A 17,861-nucleotide genomic window follows, 5' to 3' on the forward strand; every position below is an offset into this window, starting at 1 on the left:
AAAAATCCTCGAAAGAGAAAAGAGGTAAATACGATTCCTGTTGAAAAGACATAGTAAAGACACCGGCAGTTGTCCAAAATTCTGATATAACGCCAGAAGACGTTCAGGTACCTGAAAATTGTGAAAATGACGAGATCTCGATAAATTATGTCTTTACAGGAGAGAAATGGGACCGAAATAAGACAATTGTCAATGAAATATTTGCATATAATGTGGCAGTAGATATCATGCATGAAAGTAAGGATCTTGAGCCAAGATCAGTTGAAGAATGTCGACAAAGAAATGATTGGCCAAGATGGGAAGCAGCCATGAAGGCTGAATTAGACTCACTTGCAAAACGTGAAGTCTTTGGACCTGTAGTCCGTACACCTGAAGATGTAAAACCTGTTGGATATAAGTGAGTATTTGTGAGAAACGAAATGAGAAAAATGAAGTTGTGCGCTACAAAGCCCGACTTGTGGCACAAGGTTTTTCACAAAGGCCCGGTATAGATTATGAAGAAACGTATTCCCCTGTAGTGGATGCGATAACATTGCGTTATTTGGTCAGTTTATCTGCATATCATAACTGCATATGCATTTAATGGATGTGGTAACAGCCTATTTGTACGGCTCATTAGATCGGGATATCTATATGAAAGTCCCTGAAGGACTAAAGATATCTAAACCATCCAGTGAATATTCGCAAGGGTTATACTCAGTCAAATTGCAAAGATCTTTATATGGTCTAAAGCAATCTGGACGAATGTGGTATAATCGTCTTACTGAGTATCTGGCCAAAAACGGATTCAAGAATGATGATATCTGCCCATGTGTTTTCATAAAGAAATCTGCATCTGGATTCGTTATAATTGCTGTGTACGTTGATGATTTAAATATCATTGGGACTCCTGAAGAGATTCCAACAATTATAAAAACTCTAAAAGAAGAGTTTGAGATGAAAGATCTTGGAAGAACTAAATTTTGTCTCGGCCTGCAGATCGAGCATATAAAAGGTGGGATCTTTATTCATCAAACAACATACACAGAAAAGATCTTGAAAAGATTTTATATGGATAAGTCACATCCATTAAGTACCCCAATGATTGTAAGATCTTTAGATGTGAAAAAGGATCAATTCCGTCCTAAAGAAGAAAATGAAGATATCCTTGGTCCTGAAGTACCATATCTTAGTGCCATTGGAGCGCTAATGTATCTTGCTAATAATACGCGACCTGACATATCATTCGCGGTGAATTTACTAGCAAGGTATAGTTCCTCTCCAACCAGAAGACATTGGAGTGGAATCAAACAAATTTTCGATATCTTCATGGAACGGTTGATATGGGATTGTTTTATCCCTATGGATCCAAGTCACAACTAGTTGGCTATGCAGATGCCGGATACTTGTCTGATCCTCATAAAGGGAGATCTCAAACAGGATACCTATTCACATATGGTGGTACAGCTATATCTTGGAGGTCCACGAAACAGACAATTGCTGCAACATCCTCTAATCATGCTGAAATACTGGCGATTCATGAAGCTAGTCGCGAGTGTTTTTGGCTGAGGAGTTTGATTCAATATATTATGTCATCATGTGGATTGATTGATCATAAGATAGCTCCAACTGTCCTGTTTGAAGATAATACAGCATGCATTGCTCAACTTAAAGGCGGATACATTAAAGGCGATAGAACAAAGCATATTTCTCCCAAATTCTTCTTCACTCATGATCTTCAAAATCAAGGGACAATTGATGTCCAACAGATCCGCTCAAGTGACAATCTGGCAGATTTGTTCACAAAGTCACTCCCAAAATCTTCCTTTGAAAGATTGGTACATGAGATTGGGATGCGCCGATTTCGTGACATCAACTGATGTCGACAAGAGGGGGAGACTGTACTCTTTTTTCCTTGGTCAGGTTTTTTCCCATTGGGTTTTTCTTGACAAGGTTTTTAATGAGGCAGCCCCATTATTAAAGGATATTGTACTCTTTTTCCTTCACTAAGGTTTTTTCCCAATGGGTTTTTCTTTAGTAAGGTTTTAACGAGGCAATAATCCTAAATGAGCATTCAAGGGGGAGTGTTACAGCATGGATAGATAAGGATGAATGCTCATTTAAGGGTGGATCTGATTTCCTATGTAAGGAGCAAATTCACATGAAAAGTATAATTAATAAAGTTTGAATAGTTGAATTTATTTGCCTATAAAAGCATGAACGAGGCAAATGAATTGGACACAGTTACAGTTACAAATACTTCCCTTTCTCTATCTCTTTACAACAAATATTATTCTTTTATGTTGCAAACAAATACTCTTCTCTTTATATTACTATTACAATTCTTTCTCTTCTTTATTTTATAAGTATTCTAAATTCTATTTTTATTACTCTTTACATATAATATTAATAGCAATATTAACCATCTTTATTGTATTGAGATAATATCAAATGCAATATCTCTCTCTTTATTTTTAATACTTTTTCTTATCTTTGTATATATATACACAATACAACATATAATATTATATATATATAATAATTATTGAGCTAATTATATTAATAATAGAGTCTTCTATTTATACATCTTTATTTGATATATCCTTTATTTTACAACAGAATCGACCTAATTTTTTGGGAATTAATCGATTTATAATAATAAACACAACAAATTATATATATATATATATATATATATATATATATATATATATATATTTATTATATTTAATTCAAGAGTTAAATATTAGTTAAATTTTTAAACATTAAATATCTAGTTTTACCAATTTAGTAACTCATTTGGATTTTAGAATTTTGTATAAAACAAAAATGACTAATAAAAAAAATGTAACTATGAGAATGACAGTTGTACATTTAATTCTTAAAAAAATGACATTTTAGAAAAAAATATAATTAAATGAGAATGGCATATTAGCTGTGACAATAGCTTCTTCTACTCGTATTTTTAGCAGCAGATTAAACAATGAATCTTCTTAATTAGGGTTTTTAATATTCAAGAAATTTTATTAAAAAATTTAAAACTTGAAAATTTGAATGTATATTTATTAAAATAAATTTAAAAGTTTTCAATTTAAATTTGTATTAATATTAAACATAATTTCTAAAAAAATACGTATACATCAATTTAATTCATCAAATATTTTATCGTCCTTTATCAATTAAATAATGACACGTAACTTAATTATTTTAAGATACATTATCATTTAATTTATTATTATTATTTTTTAGATGAAGAGTGTTAAAAGATCAGTAAATTTTATAATTTGTAATCATTACTTAGTTATTATTAGTATTCTTAATAATGTAAGATTATATTTAGAAGTGAGTCAATAAATTTTATGATTTTAACCATTAATGATGTTTTTAATAGTGTGAAATTTTATTCAATAATAAAAAATTACTCATTTTCTTTTATTAACTAATAAGTACTGATATTTTAATAAAAATGCTGACGTCTTAAACTTTTTTTTATATTTAATATTATAAAATTATTTATTTTTATTTATTAAATTAAATACGGACCAAATTTTAATAAAAGTATTGAACCTAGACAACTTTCTCTTTTTAGATAACAATGCATTTGATATTTCATAACAAAATTGATCAATATTAAAATTATCATTAACGAGAATTTAATGGCTATAAATCTCAAATATTACTTGCTCTTGGCGCTTCTTTTCACAAACTACTACACAATAAAGTTTAGATATATGAATGAGATGAGATGAGAAGACTAGGTAGCTATTAGTATTAGCTAACCTTGGGGCGAATCCAATTTTCAGAAGAAAACGCAAACACAGAAAGGACCTTAATCCCCCAGCTGCGGCACAGCCTGACCACCTCCTTCAGCGCCTCCACACCAGCCTGATGACCCGCCCACGGAAACAAACCCCTTGTCTTCGCCCACCTCCTATTCCCGTCCATTATCACCGCCACGTGCTTCGGCATCAGCTCCGCTCTCAGCTCCTCCGGAAATGGCTCTTCCTTTGCCTCCGTCGTCTCTGGCCACCCTCCAACAACGGAGGCTCCGTTGTTGTGGAGCGCCACATTCGACGTAGGAGGAGACCTTATTATACCTCCACGGAGTTTGTTATTGGCATAAACGGAACAATAATAGGAACATCCTGAAAATTTATTGTAATTAGTATTATTATTATTATTGTTGTTGTTATTATTATTGGTTTTTGGAGGAGGAGTTAACGTGTTCTCAATTGGGATAGGGAATTTTAACGAGAACATTATTGAGAAATACGGTTATGATGACGGTACCGAGAATGCGAAGGTCCTTGTTTTGAGAGAGAAGCTTTATTTATAAGCATAAGCAGCAGTTAAGGGAGAAAAGTAGTGTTTGTGTGGATAAGTGATAGCTTCGCTTTCAAATTAAACAGTGCCGTATTTGGGCAGATTAGCTAGTTGAAGAAGGGAAATGAATGAACGTCGCTTGGTGATGGTTGTATATGCATTTGTCCTGTTACGTGAAGAGAATAAACAGAGTCCAAACAATTAAAAATTATTTTATTTAATGTTTATTCATTATTATTAAAATAATTATATAATTTTAAATATAATAAATATATAACTACGAACATTATATATATAAAATTATAGATATTATATTATATACGATCATTTTAACTATTTTTTTTACATTGCTAAAACCTTGTGACATCAATTATTTTCACCCAAATGGTTAGCTTTAAGTGGGTTTGATGACTAGACCTTGAGATATACATACTTTTCAACATTTATTTTAAATTGATTTAAATTTCACTATAAAATAATAACTAAAGTAAATTATTCTTTCTGTAAAACTTACTGCTATAGTGCTTTCATTTATAAGGGTGTGCTAGTCACCCAAAAAAAATTATAAAGGGTGTGCTAGAAAATTTGGTTTAGTTGGGATTTGAAAGAGACGAATAAGTTCTAGAGTGTTAAATCCAATTTACAAATTTATTTATTTGGAGGACAAAAATTTTGAAGACCATTATCAAAAATGTTAGGAGTTAATATTTTTTGTTTGTATTTATTTTATATTTAAACTATCATTAATAAAAAAATATTAGAAGACTAGTAAAATTTATTATTTTTAATTAGTAATTAGTCAATAATATTTAAAAATATAATTAAATTAAAAATAATTTATAAATAAATTATTTTATATTTAATTTTTTAATTTTAAAAATAATTATTTTAAAAATAAAATGATAAAAAAATTTATTATAAAAAAATGTTACTTTTTGATTTATTCATAAATATTTAAATAATATTTTTTAAAAAATTATAAATTAATTTTAAAAATTATATCAAAGATTAATGCTATAACTTTTCATAAGTTAAAAGTATAAAAAAAAATAACTTATGCACCTATTCATCAAACTGGTCATAAGTTAATTTTAAGTGATAGAAAAAATCCTTATTATTATTGAATTCACATTGTGCGGTTTCATACTAGAAATAAGGGATAAGTATTGTTTTGGTCCCTCATGTTAAGGGTCGGAATTGAATGCGTCCCTGATCTAATTTTCGATTTAGAATCGTCCTTAACATTTTTTTTTTGTATTAAAATCGTCATTTTTAATAAAATTTTTAATTTTATTCCTAAACTACTCTTACTTTAATAAAAATTATAAAATTAAAAAAATAAAACAGGGGAGAGAGGAGGGAAGGGGAGACCAGGGGGTGGGGGAGGGGGAGACGGGAAGGGGAGAGGGAGGCGGGAAGGGGAGACGGGGCGGGGGTGGGGTTGGTGGTGAGGGGAGGGGGAGGGGGTGGTGGGTTGGGGGGAGGGGAGGGGAGGGGGAGGCGGGAAGGGGAGACCGGGGGTGGGAGTGGGGGAGGGGGAGGGAAAAAGGAAAAGAGGGAGGGTATTTTTGTCCAAAAAAATAAAAATGGCGATTTTAATACGAAAAAAAATATTAAGGACGATTCTAAATCGAAAATTAGATCAGGGACGGGTTGGATTTCGACTCTCACCGTGAGGGAAAACAATACTTATCCCTAGAAATAAAGTACTAGTTAGTTCTTTGTAATAAAGTTTTATGTTGTTATTTAATTAATTAGATAAAATATTTTTTTAACATTTTAAACAGAATTAACATTTAAAATAATTTTAAATAAATTAAAAGTATCAAAAATAAAATTAAATATAATTAAATGTCAGATATATTTTAAAAAATTTATAAATATTAAAAACAAAAAATACATTTTATTATAGTTAACTTTTTTTTTATTCTCTCTTCTCATCTATTGATAATTTTCTTCTTTGTAAGTTTTTTAAGGGCGTTATCATTTTATTTTGGGCAGTCCCACTCCATGGAATCCATCTTTGTTATTTAGGATTTTTAATTGAATAAATAACTCAACTACGTCCGATAACTAATAGTGGTTTTGTGTTACTACTATATTAATTCTATGGTATTTTTATTCTTTTTCTTTGCGTGTGTATATCCTTCATCATATGGTAGTCAAAGTCAAGGTTAACACGCATGATATACACAATAGTATAGTAGTAGGCTAGAGATGGAGGGCTAGTTTATCTCCGTATTTTTTCTTTTTTTTTTTTGAAATAATATATATATATATAACTTAATTGGTGTAGATATCTATTTCTAGTGTGCAAAAAGATAAATTGATTACACTTTTACCGTATACTTTAATTTTTATACTAAAAAAAAATATACAGTTTCCTAGTTGTACTTTACATACACAAATCTAAATATGTAGTTTATTTTTTAAATTATTATCATGAATTCTAACAATATTTCATTTATTTCAAATTTTTCTATTAAAATTATATTTTTAATATTTAACTTTATAAATCATCAGTTTTCTTTTTTTACAATACCATCAGAGTTAATCTGAGGCATCTAAAAGGATATCAAAGTTGAGTTTCTTTAGAAGACCTTGAAAAACGATATATTTGAACATATGCAGATTTTTAAGTTAGAATTTCTTCATTGTCATGGAGTGATAGAGCAGTGACGAGTAGTGAAGTAGTGCACGTTCATTGTTCAACACATGCCAGTGACACATGCACGATACTGACCTAGAATATAATCGAAGTTGACTTGATTGTTTGTGTCTGAGTAGTTTGTTCCAGTAAGAAATTAAGAAAATGATTTGAAAACTTACAATTATTTATGATCATATATTATTATAATGAGAGGATGAAAGCAGCTTGCGTATAGCTTGATCTACCTAAATAATTGTCATTCAATTGCTCTGTATGTGAAACAGAAAACTTTGCAAGAAGAAGGGCATGCACGACAAAGGATGAAGACAAACCAGCTGTTACATTTTCTGCTTCCATGCCTTCCAATATTGATGCATCTAGTAATAAAGTCAAGACAAACGCTATATGTAGCAACTAGCAACTAGCAACCAGAAACCAATTTAGGATTTTTGGTCTTTTATATTATTAGAGTAATTACTGAATTTGTTTCCGAAATTTTTAATAGTAGATATTTTAGTTTTTTAGATTTTAAAATATACAAAATAATTTTTAATATTTATTTTTATTAGATAATATAATTCTTTTTCATTAGTTATTAACAATGACAGCTAAAATAAAACATTAACTTATACACATGATTGAAAAGTATTTATATGTATATGTTAGACAAATCAATCTATAAAATAAGGTATAAAATAGTTTTTAAAAATTTTTAAAAATTTCAAAAAAAATCCTTAAAAATTTCTAAAAATTTCAAAACGACGAATAATGTTTTGGATTTTTTTTAAAAATTAATCTCTTATAATATTTTTATTAATCAGAATAATAAAATATTATTAAAAAATATATAATAAATAAAATATATAAAAATAACAAAATATATACTAAAAGTTAATTTTATTTTTTAATTTTAAAATATCATAAAAAATAATATTATTTAACCAATAACATATTATACCCCTCTATCTATATATATAGATATAGATATAATGTAAAAACTATAATAATAACTAAATCTAAGAAGTCGTGGCATTATGAAAATTATTATTTATATATTTAAGTTTCTAATATATTTATCAAAATTTACAAATTTAATTTTATAAGTAGCTTGGTTTACATTGTATGCAAGTTTTAAAGTGTTATCTTTATAGATATTTGTACAAATATTTTTAATTATTTATGTGAAAAATTTTATATTAAATGGGAGTTCTTTTTTCTCTTCAAACAACATTAGTGCATTCTCTTAGCTTTTTCATCTCATAAAATATGATATCTATAAATTAAATTAAATTAATATCTTGCATGGTAAAAAATAAATATAAATTTATTTATTTTATTTTATTCTATTTGAAAAATAGTGCTTTTTTAAAATTAATTTATAATTTAGAATTTTAAAATACATAAAAATTGTTTGTATATATAAATAATCAATTTTGAGATAACTAGGCCAAAAATTTTAGAAATTAAAATTTATTAATTTAAAAATAGTTATATATATATATAAATAAATAATTGTAAAACCCGGTCTAATCGTAATTAATTAAATAAGAGCGAATATGATTCGAAAATTTAGCAGTTGAAATTTGGTAATTTAAATATGATATTTGGATTCAGTGAATTTTTCTGAGTTGGAAAACATAGTTTTCGGTATAAAAACGCGCATTGGAATTTTGACCGGTAGTACCGGCTGAGATCTGTCTAGTACTGCAGTTGAGAAAATTGATTATGAGTAAATACGTTTAAGAAATTAGGAATTTTAATTAGAGAAGGTAGAAATATTTAAAATGCGATTTAAAGCTCTAATCTTAAAGGTTTTTGCCCAAAATTGGGCCAACGGACAAAAATAAGTGAACCGGGCCTAAGTGGGTCTAAGACCCAACATATATAAACATTAGTTATGAGTATTTCACCTCATTTTATCCTAAAGAAAGGGTGTTGGGCGCAGCATGGTGAAGAGAGGAAGAAGAGAGAAAACCCTAACTCTCTTTGATCTTCAAATCACCATAACTTTCTCTTCGGAGCTCTGATTGACAGGCCGTTTGTGGCCACACATCGCTCTTGTCATCCTCTACAATTTGATATAAGTTTTATGGTGAGTATTTCATTTTTCTCTATCCAGTTTCAATTTTTACCTCTGAAAACGTGATTAGTTTGGGTTTTGAAAAAATCTTGTGATTTTGGTTGTTTAGGAGTGCTCTAGTATGAGTCATGGGTGATATTTATCATAAATTTCAGTGGGTTAAGGTAAGAAGTGCTCAAACCCTTGTGATTTATCATTTTAATGAACCCTATGTTAATGTATATATGTAAAATTGGTTATGTTAGTGTATTTGGTGCACAATTGGAAGATTGGTGTTGCTTGAGAAGATTTGGTGAGGCTTGGAGTTAAGGTGGTGGAGACTTTCAAAGAAGAGTCTCAATTGGTTTGGCTACAAGAGGTACGGTTTAAGTTTCATTTAAGTACCGTGTGGTGTGATGAGAATTTCTAGGCTAGATACCCCTAGGATTAAGTTTGGATTGTGTAAATGGTTGGTGCTAATATGCATAGTTGGTATGTAATGTGAATTAATGATTGGGTTGAGAATTGTGTGGCTTTGTATGTTTGGTGTATTGAGAATTTGATATATTGGGTAATGAGTATTGATTTGTGGAATATGCATTTAAATTGTGAATTTGGGTTGGAGGCCGTGAATTTTGGGTCGGAGGCCGAAAAGAAGTAAGGAAGGTAAGTTGATGTGTGCATTGTGTGATGATATATGTGATTGGATGAATTTTAGATATTGAGTATGCGAATAATTGGGTCGGTTATTGAATAATAAGGTTTGAGGAGTTGAAGTGTGGAATTTGATAATTTTGGATGAAATTGTGTAGATGAGGTATGTTTGGTTTTGGTTGTGATATATGGTGTGGTCATATATGTGATTATCAATATTGATGCCTTGATGGTATGATGTATGAGAGATATGCATGTTGTGATATATGCTTGATGATTGATTGAGGTTGAATTGTGGGTGAAACCATGTTGATGGTGAGTATGATATTGGTTATGTGTAACGAGGGTTGAGTGGAAATGGTGTTGTTGGAAATTGGGATGAGAAAGGATGTGTGACATGTTAATGTGTTTGCAATTTAGCCACTTGATTGAGATGGGTTAATATGGTGAGATGGTGGTTGTGATTTTGATGAAAATGTTAATGTATGAGTTGAGGAGGCTTGAGGTTAATTTTTGTATATTTTAATTAATTTCAAAAAGGGGATGAAATTGGTATGTTTTGGTCGATTTTGAAAGGGGTTGAAATTGACTTGTTTTGAAAATGGCTCTTTGTGGTTTTGTATGAAAATGTGATTTTTTGGGGCATACTTTGACGGAGTATAACTTGGACTCCGGATCCCCGTTTTGTGCCAAACTTATTTAGAAATGAAGTTGGATCTGGGATGTTCATGCCATTCGAAGAACGGGCGAAAAATGATTTGAAACGAAGAAGTTATGTCCGTCGGAAGATTGGGGTGCGAATCTGTGAATTATGCAGCTTTTAACTTAGAAAAATTTTTGGCAGAATGCACCCCCACGCGTAAGTGTGGTTGACGCGTACGCGTCGATGCGCTGCACCAAATGCCTAGCCAACTTCTCGAGAGTTGTGCGAGAAGTGTGCCAGTTTTGTGCGTGGGGCACAAACCACACCCACGCGTAGGCGTGACTGACGCGTAGGCGTCACTTGGCTGTTTTCCCATCCACGCATGCGCATGGGCGACGCATACGCGTCGATGAACTTTTTGGCTTTTCCACGCGTGCGCATGGGCGGTGCGTACGCGTCACCCGATTTTCATCCTAAAGTTGATTTTTGAGTTTTAAAAGCCAAATTTCAAACTTCTAGGCCTCCGATCTCACCTCTTATGTCTTAAATCATTATGATATGCCTAGCAATGAGAAAGGAGTTAGGGGATGTGGTAACGTGTGAATGAAGGAAGGAGAAAATTTATGATCAATGATGATCAAAGATGATTATATGAGATACGGAGGATTGCGGTAGAAGTGCTTTACGTGCCATGAGCCGAAGGGCTGTATTTGTTAATAAATTAGCTGGTTCTGGATTGAACTATGAGTCAGATGACTGAGTTATTACCGAGTTACGGCAGAGCCATTATTGATTTATGGCTAAGTATGATTGCATATATGCGTATTGAATGAAATGTGAATGTTACACTTCCACTATCTGAGATACGAATTTCCCTGGATGAAAGCAGTGGCTAGCCACCACGTGCTCCAGGTAGAGACTCGATACTCTGCTGACCCTATGTCGTAAGTGTGGCCGGATACTGTGAAAGTTCTGGATGAGCTCGCCCCCGTGGAATAAACACCAGTGTGGGTGTTGTATAATTATGATTATGATCATGATGATGATCGAGAATAACTCGAGATGGGGATGCACGACAGAGGGACAGTCCAATGGTTAGCTACCAGGACTTGTCGGGTTGGCTATATAACTGACAGATGATATCATCAGTCATAGGATAGTCATTCATCATTTGCATATGTTTAAATTGTTTGAGTTTGCCTATTTATTTTGGATTGCTATATCATATAATTTCTAGTGTGTTTGAGCGTGTGCAGTGTAAGATCTAAAAAAAAAATCAAAATCAAAATTAAGATATAAGCATAGAGTCAGACCCCCCAAAAAAGGCATAAAGATACCTTTGTTCAATCTTATAGCTTGAAGAGTGAAAAACTATACAAAATCATCAAAAAGAAAGAAGAAAAAAAAAGCATAATCCAACATAACCTATATACATGACTTCCTAAAATGCTATAGTGCCATTAGCATTATCTTCTAGTATGACACACTATAGCACAGAAATATACCATGACTTCCGTTTAGAAAGATCCATTCAAAAGACATAGGATGAAAAGTTAGAACTTAAAAGCCATGACATGTTAGCTGATGCAATGGTCAAAAGTAGTGAAATGCTACGCTTTTAAAGCGTGTCGAAAAGTGCTAAAAAGCGTGTCAATAACTTTTGGCCATACTTTTTGAGCTATCAGTACGCTTTTGAAAGGGTCACATCCGCCAGCGTGCCGGTTGCTCTATCAGCACGCTTTTGTGGATTTATCGGCACACTTTCTTTTTTGCCACGCTTATATCTCTTGCCATGCTTAAAAGCGTGGCCATAGGTGTTAACCTATTGCTACGCTTCAAAAGCGTATCGAAAATTTCACATATAAGGCTATGCTTTTAGACGTACCTAGAAATGAACCTATTGCCACGCTTTTAAGCGTGGCTATATCCTTATTAAATTCAAAAAAATTAATATTTCCTTTTACATGCACTCTATTACACTCCAAAAACAATAAAAAAACATTGACAAAAATATGTGAATGTCTTTTAAAAAAATTAATAAAAATTAGTATTACATTAATAGAATTCAAATCCAAATTAGCCATGTCATCTCTATACACGCAACGACAGTGTACATGAAATTTATAAACATAAACAAAAATGAATTTCTAGGAAGAGAATTAAGAAATGTCATTGAATCACTCTAAGCTTGTACTAGGTCTTTCTCAGATAAAGCAACCACATGGAAAGCTCCACAATACACTTCACGAATAATCTACAAGTATGATCATATGAATAATGAAAAAACAAACAGAAAATAAATTATAAAACATAATATGAATAACAAATGTCTAAAAACTCCAAAAGAACCTGTAATGATAACCACACAGTAAAATACATAGGGATCCCTTTATTCATAACAAGGTATAAGATACACCCCCTAAACCATCATCCACCGAAAATAAAAAACACAAAAAGAAAAAAAGAAACTATAGTACTAATGTTAGCAACAAACATATTTGAAAATGAAATTAAGGAAGCCCAAACTAAACCCAGCAAAATATCTGCCAGTTAAAAGGCTAATATTAAACTCTTTCTAAAGGTCCTAATAATGAAAAAGCATTCAAACTAAGGGTCCAAAAAACCCCAATTTTCATACAACATCCTGTCATACCTAGTCAATGTGTGGTAGAATTTGCTTTATTTCAGTTCGAAGTTCTTGTTCAATCCTATATCTGCACAAAAGACAGAATGCCTTGCTAAGAAGTACACTAGGATTTGATTCTCAACTCATCTTTGCCAATAAACCACCATGATAAACATCTTAAACTTTATTAACATCCTCAAAATTATCTTGCATAATTATATAGAAGAATAATTATGATTTGAATAAAGTGCAATAAGAAAAAATTAATTAACATCTTAATCTTCTCACTACAAAAAAAATCACTCATTCAACTAACACTTGAAAAGTCAAATTGCAACTTCAAAAATAACAAAACAAGCAAAGTGGATTTACACATGAATTAATAGCTTGCCATAATCATAATATGAAAAGATTAATGGAAGGTGTGTATTTTACCTTGTCATGACACTTATTTTTGTTTTGACAAAGTCTTCTTGGAAGCTTCAACCAAAAGTTTCAATATTCGTTGCCAAGTAAAATTTCAAGAGATTAGATCATATGCAAATATAAGATATATAACATATTATACATATACCTAATATATTATACATATAAAAAATGGGGCAAAAGAAACCCTAATATATTATTATTTACTTTAAATAGGAATCCTAAAGTGTACTTTGGTTTTGGTTTCGCAACTGCGTTCTAAGAATTTAATTTTATATGATTTCTAAAAAATTGGCTACTGATTTAGTACACTTCAGAAAAATAGCAAGCAGTAACCAATTTAGAAAAATCATATAAAATTCATCTTTGGTTGGATTCTCCTAAATTTTAGTGTGGTTAAACTAGACTTACCCATATTTCACCCAGTTTAAGTCCTAGAGCATTTTCACTTCTCTAGAAAAAGTTATGCCTTTCGAAATATGGTTTTGTTTTAAGAAAAGGATGCTGTCACAACAGTGAACGGCCCTGCTTCTAGAAGCACAACTTTCTCTACAAAATTGAAATTGTCCTAAAATTTGTATATAAAATACTAGACATCCTAATATTTTACCTCTCTTTGGTTTTACCTCCAAAGAATTTCAGAGTATTGAGATATGTGGTTTTGAAGTTGCTGTTCCAGAATTCAGACAGCATTGTTTCTGCAGAAAATGATCATTTTCTAGAAATCATATCTCCCAAACCACATGTCGGAAAATTATGAAATTTTAGGGGAACAATCTAGACATTTAAAGGTTTCATAGAAAAATAATTTTACTCATTTTGAGTGGCTATATTGCCCCCAGTTTTGTTCACAAATTGCTTCCCAAAACTGCATAATTCTGCAACATGTAACCTCGGGTTTTGAGAGGTCAAAAATTAATTCTTAGCTTTTCACTCACTCTAACCTTGCATTCTAACTTTATTTTACCTATTTTGACCTGTTAGAAATATTAAATTAGCCCCAAGTGCTCAGGATTAATAAATCAGCATTTTTGGTCACTTTTCACATTTAAGCATACTCATATGAAATCAACAATTTCTGCATTACTCAACATAGTAATCCAGCCACAAATCACTTAAGCAATGCACATATATTATCATCAATTTACTGCATCATATATAACAAATAGTCTAGCATCATCTCAAGTAATCATTAGCATGTATCATCAATTTATTCAATCATAAAACTTGACTTTTAGCCTTTTAACAAATTCTGCACTCTAACAAACAGAATTTTCAACATCATTATCATTCAATAAATCAAACACAGCATCATTCAATTAGCCACAACCTCAACTCTAACATCCTAATTCTTACCTCTTTTTGTCAATTTTCAACAAAATTCTGACAATACTTTAATCAAATTTACATGATCCACCATTGCAACAGAGACTTTGTTACTAACAACAAAGAACAACATCTAGAAGCTAGTTAAAAATGACCAAAATTTCAAGAAGCATTTCATTAATGGATCACATAACAACTCCATAGTTGCAAAGCTACAGTAAAAGGGAAGAAATTACAAATAAAACAAGTTCTGGACAAGGATACTAAGCAAAATACATTACTAAAACAAAATGAATAGTTAACTACTCAAAGAATTTTCTCTCAAGCACTTTTCTGCTACTTCAACTCTCTCCAATTTGAATTAATAGTATCGTAGCAAAATAATTACTCTAAGGAAACCACCATAACTGGCTTAAATCCTCTAAGAAAACTCCAAGCAAAATGGACTGCCAAAGACCAATCAATAAACAATTGAAGGTATTGAAGGTTAAGGTAATTTTGGCATTAGTAACAAAAGTATCTTGATGCATAAACAAAAAGACCCGCAGGGTGTTGTTAAGAACATCTTAGTTGCTTACTGATTCACCACTCAAATTCATATATGTTTGAGGCTTGGCGAGGAAAACAGGAATATTACCAACAAAACCTGCAAATGACAACCTCACCCTAAAACTCAAGAAATCCAACACACGCTGAAAGAGAAACAAACAAATACAATAATGAATCCAGTCCGATGGACAAACCCTTTCCAAAAAAAGCTTTGCAGTGGACTGTATCCATAGGAATTCCTACTGACGCAGCAAATGCATCAATCATCTCAAATCCCACCTGCACAGGATGGTTAGTGGTAACTAGAGAAGCGCAAACTAATAGAAAGCAAAAGAAAGCGTTTAAACCTACATTGTGTCTAGTTCCTCTTACCTGTCACCAGGGTTTCCGAGCCCCACAAAAATCCATGGGAGTGGAGCAGTAGCAGAGGAGAAGCACGTTTGCTTAGTCTATTAAGCATATAATAACTCAAAAAAGTAAAACCAAAAAAAGTTGCAGCAACAACAAGGAAATAGAATTGAAATCAGTTTCACAAAACTACACTTGCTTAATTCAAATTATAGGGGAAATAGAGTTGGATGCACTGTGGAATTTCTGCAACACCTGAAAACTTGAATGAGCAGACACTGTTCCTCTTCAATCTACAATCCACATCAATCTGAATTTGTGTTCTGTTACCAGGAAACTATTGAAGCTCAGTGGTGAACAACTGAACTCAGTAAGTAATCCTACGTATACAAATCAAAACATTGATCAAAAGAATGTTTTTCAGCTTTACCAGTTTTCCCAAACAATTTATAACAATGACCAAATCAATAATAATAATAATACTCTTATAAATACTGACTAAGCCTTTTTCTTTTAAATTTAATTTATTTATATGATTGAAGTCATTGAACCAAATTTATTTACATCTAACTAGCTATCACACTAACTCTCTACTGACTGCATCTCCAAGTGAGAGCAACGAGCTCCACTATCCTCGAACAGCAAGAGACCAGAGGAGTTAGTGATGAGGACAAGGACGAGGACCAACAGGAGTTAGGGATGAACAGAGGCCACAGGAGGGGACGACAAGCAGAGATGTCATTCGACGGATACCAGAAAGGCAAGGCCACAGGCGATTTTTGGCTGGCAACTCAGCGATAGAGACGTAGTAAAAGCAACGAGTCAGAGGGACGCAGGCGAGGTAAGCGTCACCGTCTGTGTCAACGCCGGCCACAGCGGCGGAGAACGTTGCTGGGCCGGAGCTGTTGCTGCTAGTAGGAGTGATGAGGAAGTAGGACGAACTGAATCTGGGGTTTAGGTTTCAAAATTAATATTTTTTTAATTTAAAACAACGCCATTTAGGGTGTGAAAGAGAGAGGGCCAGGTGAGCAGGTTAGAGGAAGGGCTGGGATGAACATGAAGCCGAGCTGGGGTCATCGGCAGTGATGAAGATAAACATGAAGCCGAGCTGGGTGTGATGAAGATGAACATGCGACGGCTATTCTTTTAGGGTTAAAAGTGAATATGGAAACAAAATAAAACTAGTGTATGCTGTTGTTATTTTTAGGGTTAAAACTGAAAACTTAGAAAAAAAAGTAAAGTGTGGAAAAAAATGGGTGAAAAATTAAATTTTGGGGGAGGAAACTCTATTGGCACGTTTTTATAGAGTGTCCAAATAAACACAGGATATGGGCACATTTTAAAAAGGTAACTATTGGAAGATAAAGTAGCCAAGCTTTTTAAGCGTATCGATTTTCCTTTACGACCACGCTTTTCAAGCGTGACAAAAATAAAAGCGCGGCCAAATCTTCAGTGGCCATCCTCGTAAAAGCGTGCCGATTTCCCTCAAAAGCATGGCAAAAATAAGCGTGGCCAAATCACAAATTAGTGGCCACCTTCTCAAAAGCGTGGCCATTGACCACTTTTGGCCACGCTTTAAAAGCGTGGCAAGAAAAAAGTGTGCTGACAGGCCTTTTCTCTTAAAGTGTAGCTCAAAAATAATGTGCGACTTTGGAAGAAAAAGTTTCAATAAATACCACTTACAATATTATTTTTGGCCATTTGAGTCTCAAAACAAAAATAATGTTATTTTACAGAGTGTAATGTACTGCGCGTCGAAAATTATTCTAAAGACTAATAAAAGTTACATTCGTAAAGTTTGAGGAGTAATAATATTACCTCAATATTTTTTAAAAAATATTACTAAATAATAAAAAATATTAATGTAATTTTAATAATACTTTTTGAAACATCAAAATTCAAAAGACACCTTACATATTTTATGAGTAAATTTGTCAATATTTGAAATTTTTATAAATAAAAAATAGTTTACTCAAATAATAAAGAATAATTATCATAATTTTAATTATTATCATTATCCAAAATAGAAAGTGAAAGTAATTGGGGTGACTAAATAAATGACAACATCAAGGAGAAGAGAAAGCCTGACACGTAATCCAGAAAACTATAACAATGCGTCCTTATTTCCACACAACACCTAAACAGCATAAGTATATTAGAAGCAGAAGATCTCATATTATGGGTGATGTTTGATAAATGCATTGGGAAAGAGAGAAAAAATAGAGAAGTGCGTTTGATTTTTTTTTTTTAATGTTTTATTGTTATGTTTGACAACTTT

The 17,861-nt window shown here is 31.9% G+C and overlaps 1 protein-coding gene across 1 annotated transcript; it reads right to left on the reverse strand.

Moving 5' to 3' along the window:
- Window positions 1-3,750: 3,750 nt before the first annotated feature.
- On the reverse strand, window positions 3,751-4,239 carry LOC130939658 (dehydrodolichyl diphosphate synthase 2-like). Its single transcript, XM_057867747.1, has one exon. It carries the CDS (start codon window positions 4,237-4,239, stop codon window positions 3,751-3,753), a length of 489 nt encoding a protein of 162 aa, XP_057723730.1.
- Between the last annotated feature and the right edge of the window lie 13,622 nt (window positions 4,240-17,861).

The sequence above is a fragment of the Arachis stenosperma genome, chromosome 7 (assembly GCF_014773155.1).
Source record: "Arachis stenosperma cultivar V10309 chromosome 7, arast.V10309.gnm1.PFL2, whole genome shotgun sequence".
Lineage (NCBI taxonomy): Eukaryota > Viridiplantae > Streptophyta > Magnoliopsida > Fabales > Fabaceae > Arachis > Arachis stenosperma.

What these genes read in the sequence shown, in the direction of transcription:
- LOC130939658 (XM_057867747.1), bottom strand. Translation starts at nt 4,239, where the DNA reads ATGTTCTCGTTAAAATTCCCTATCCCAATTGAGAACACGTTAACTCCT.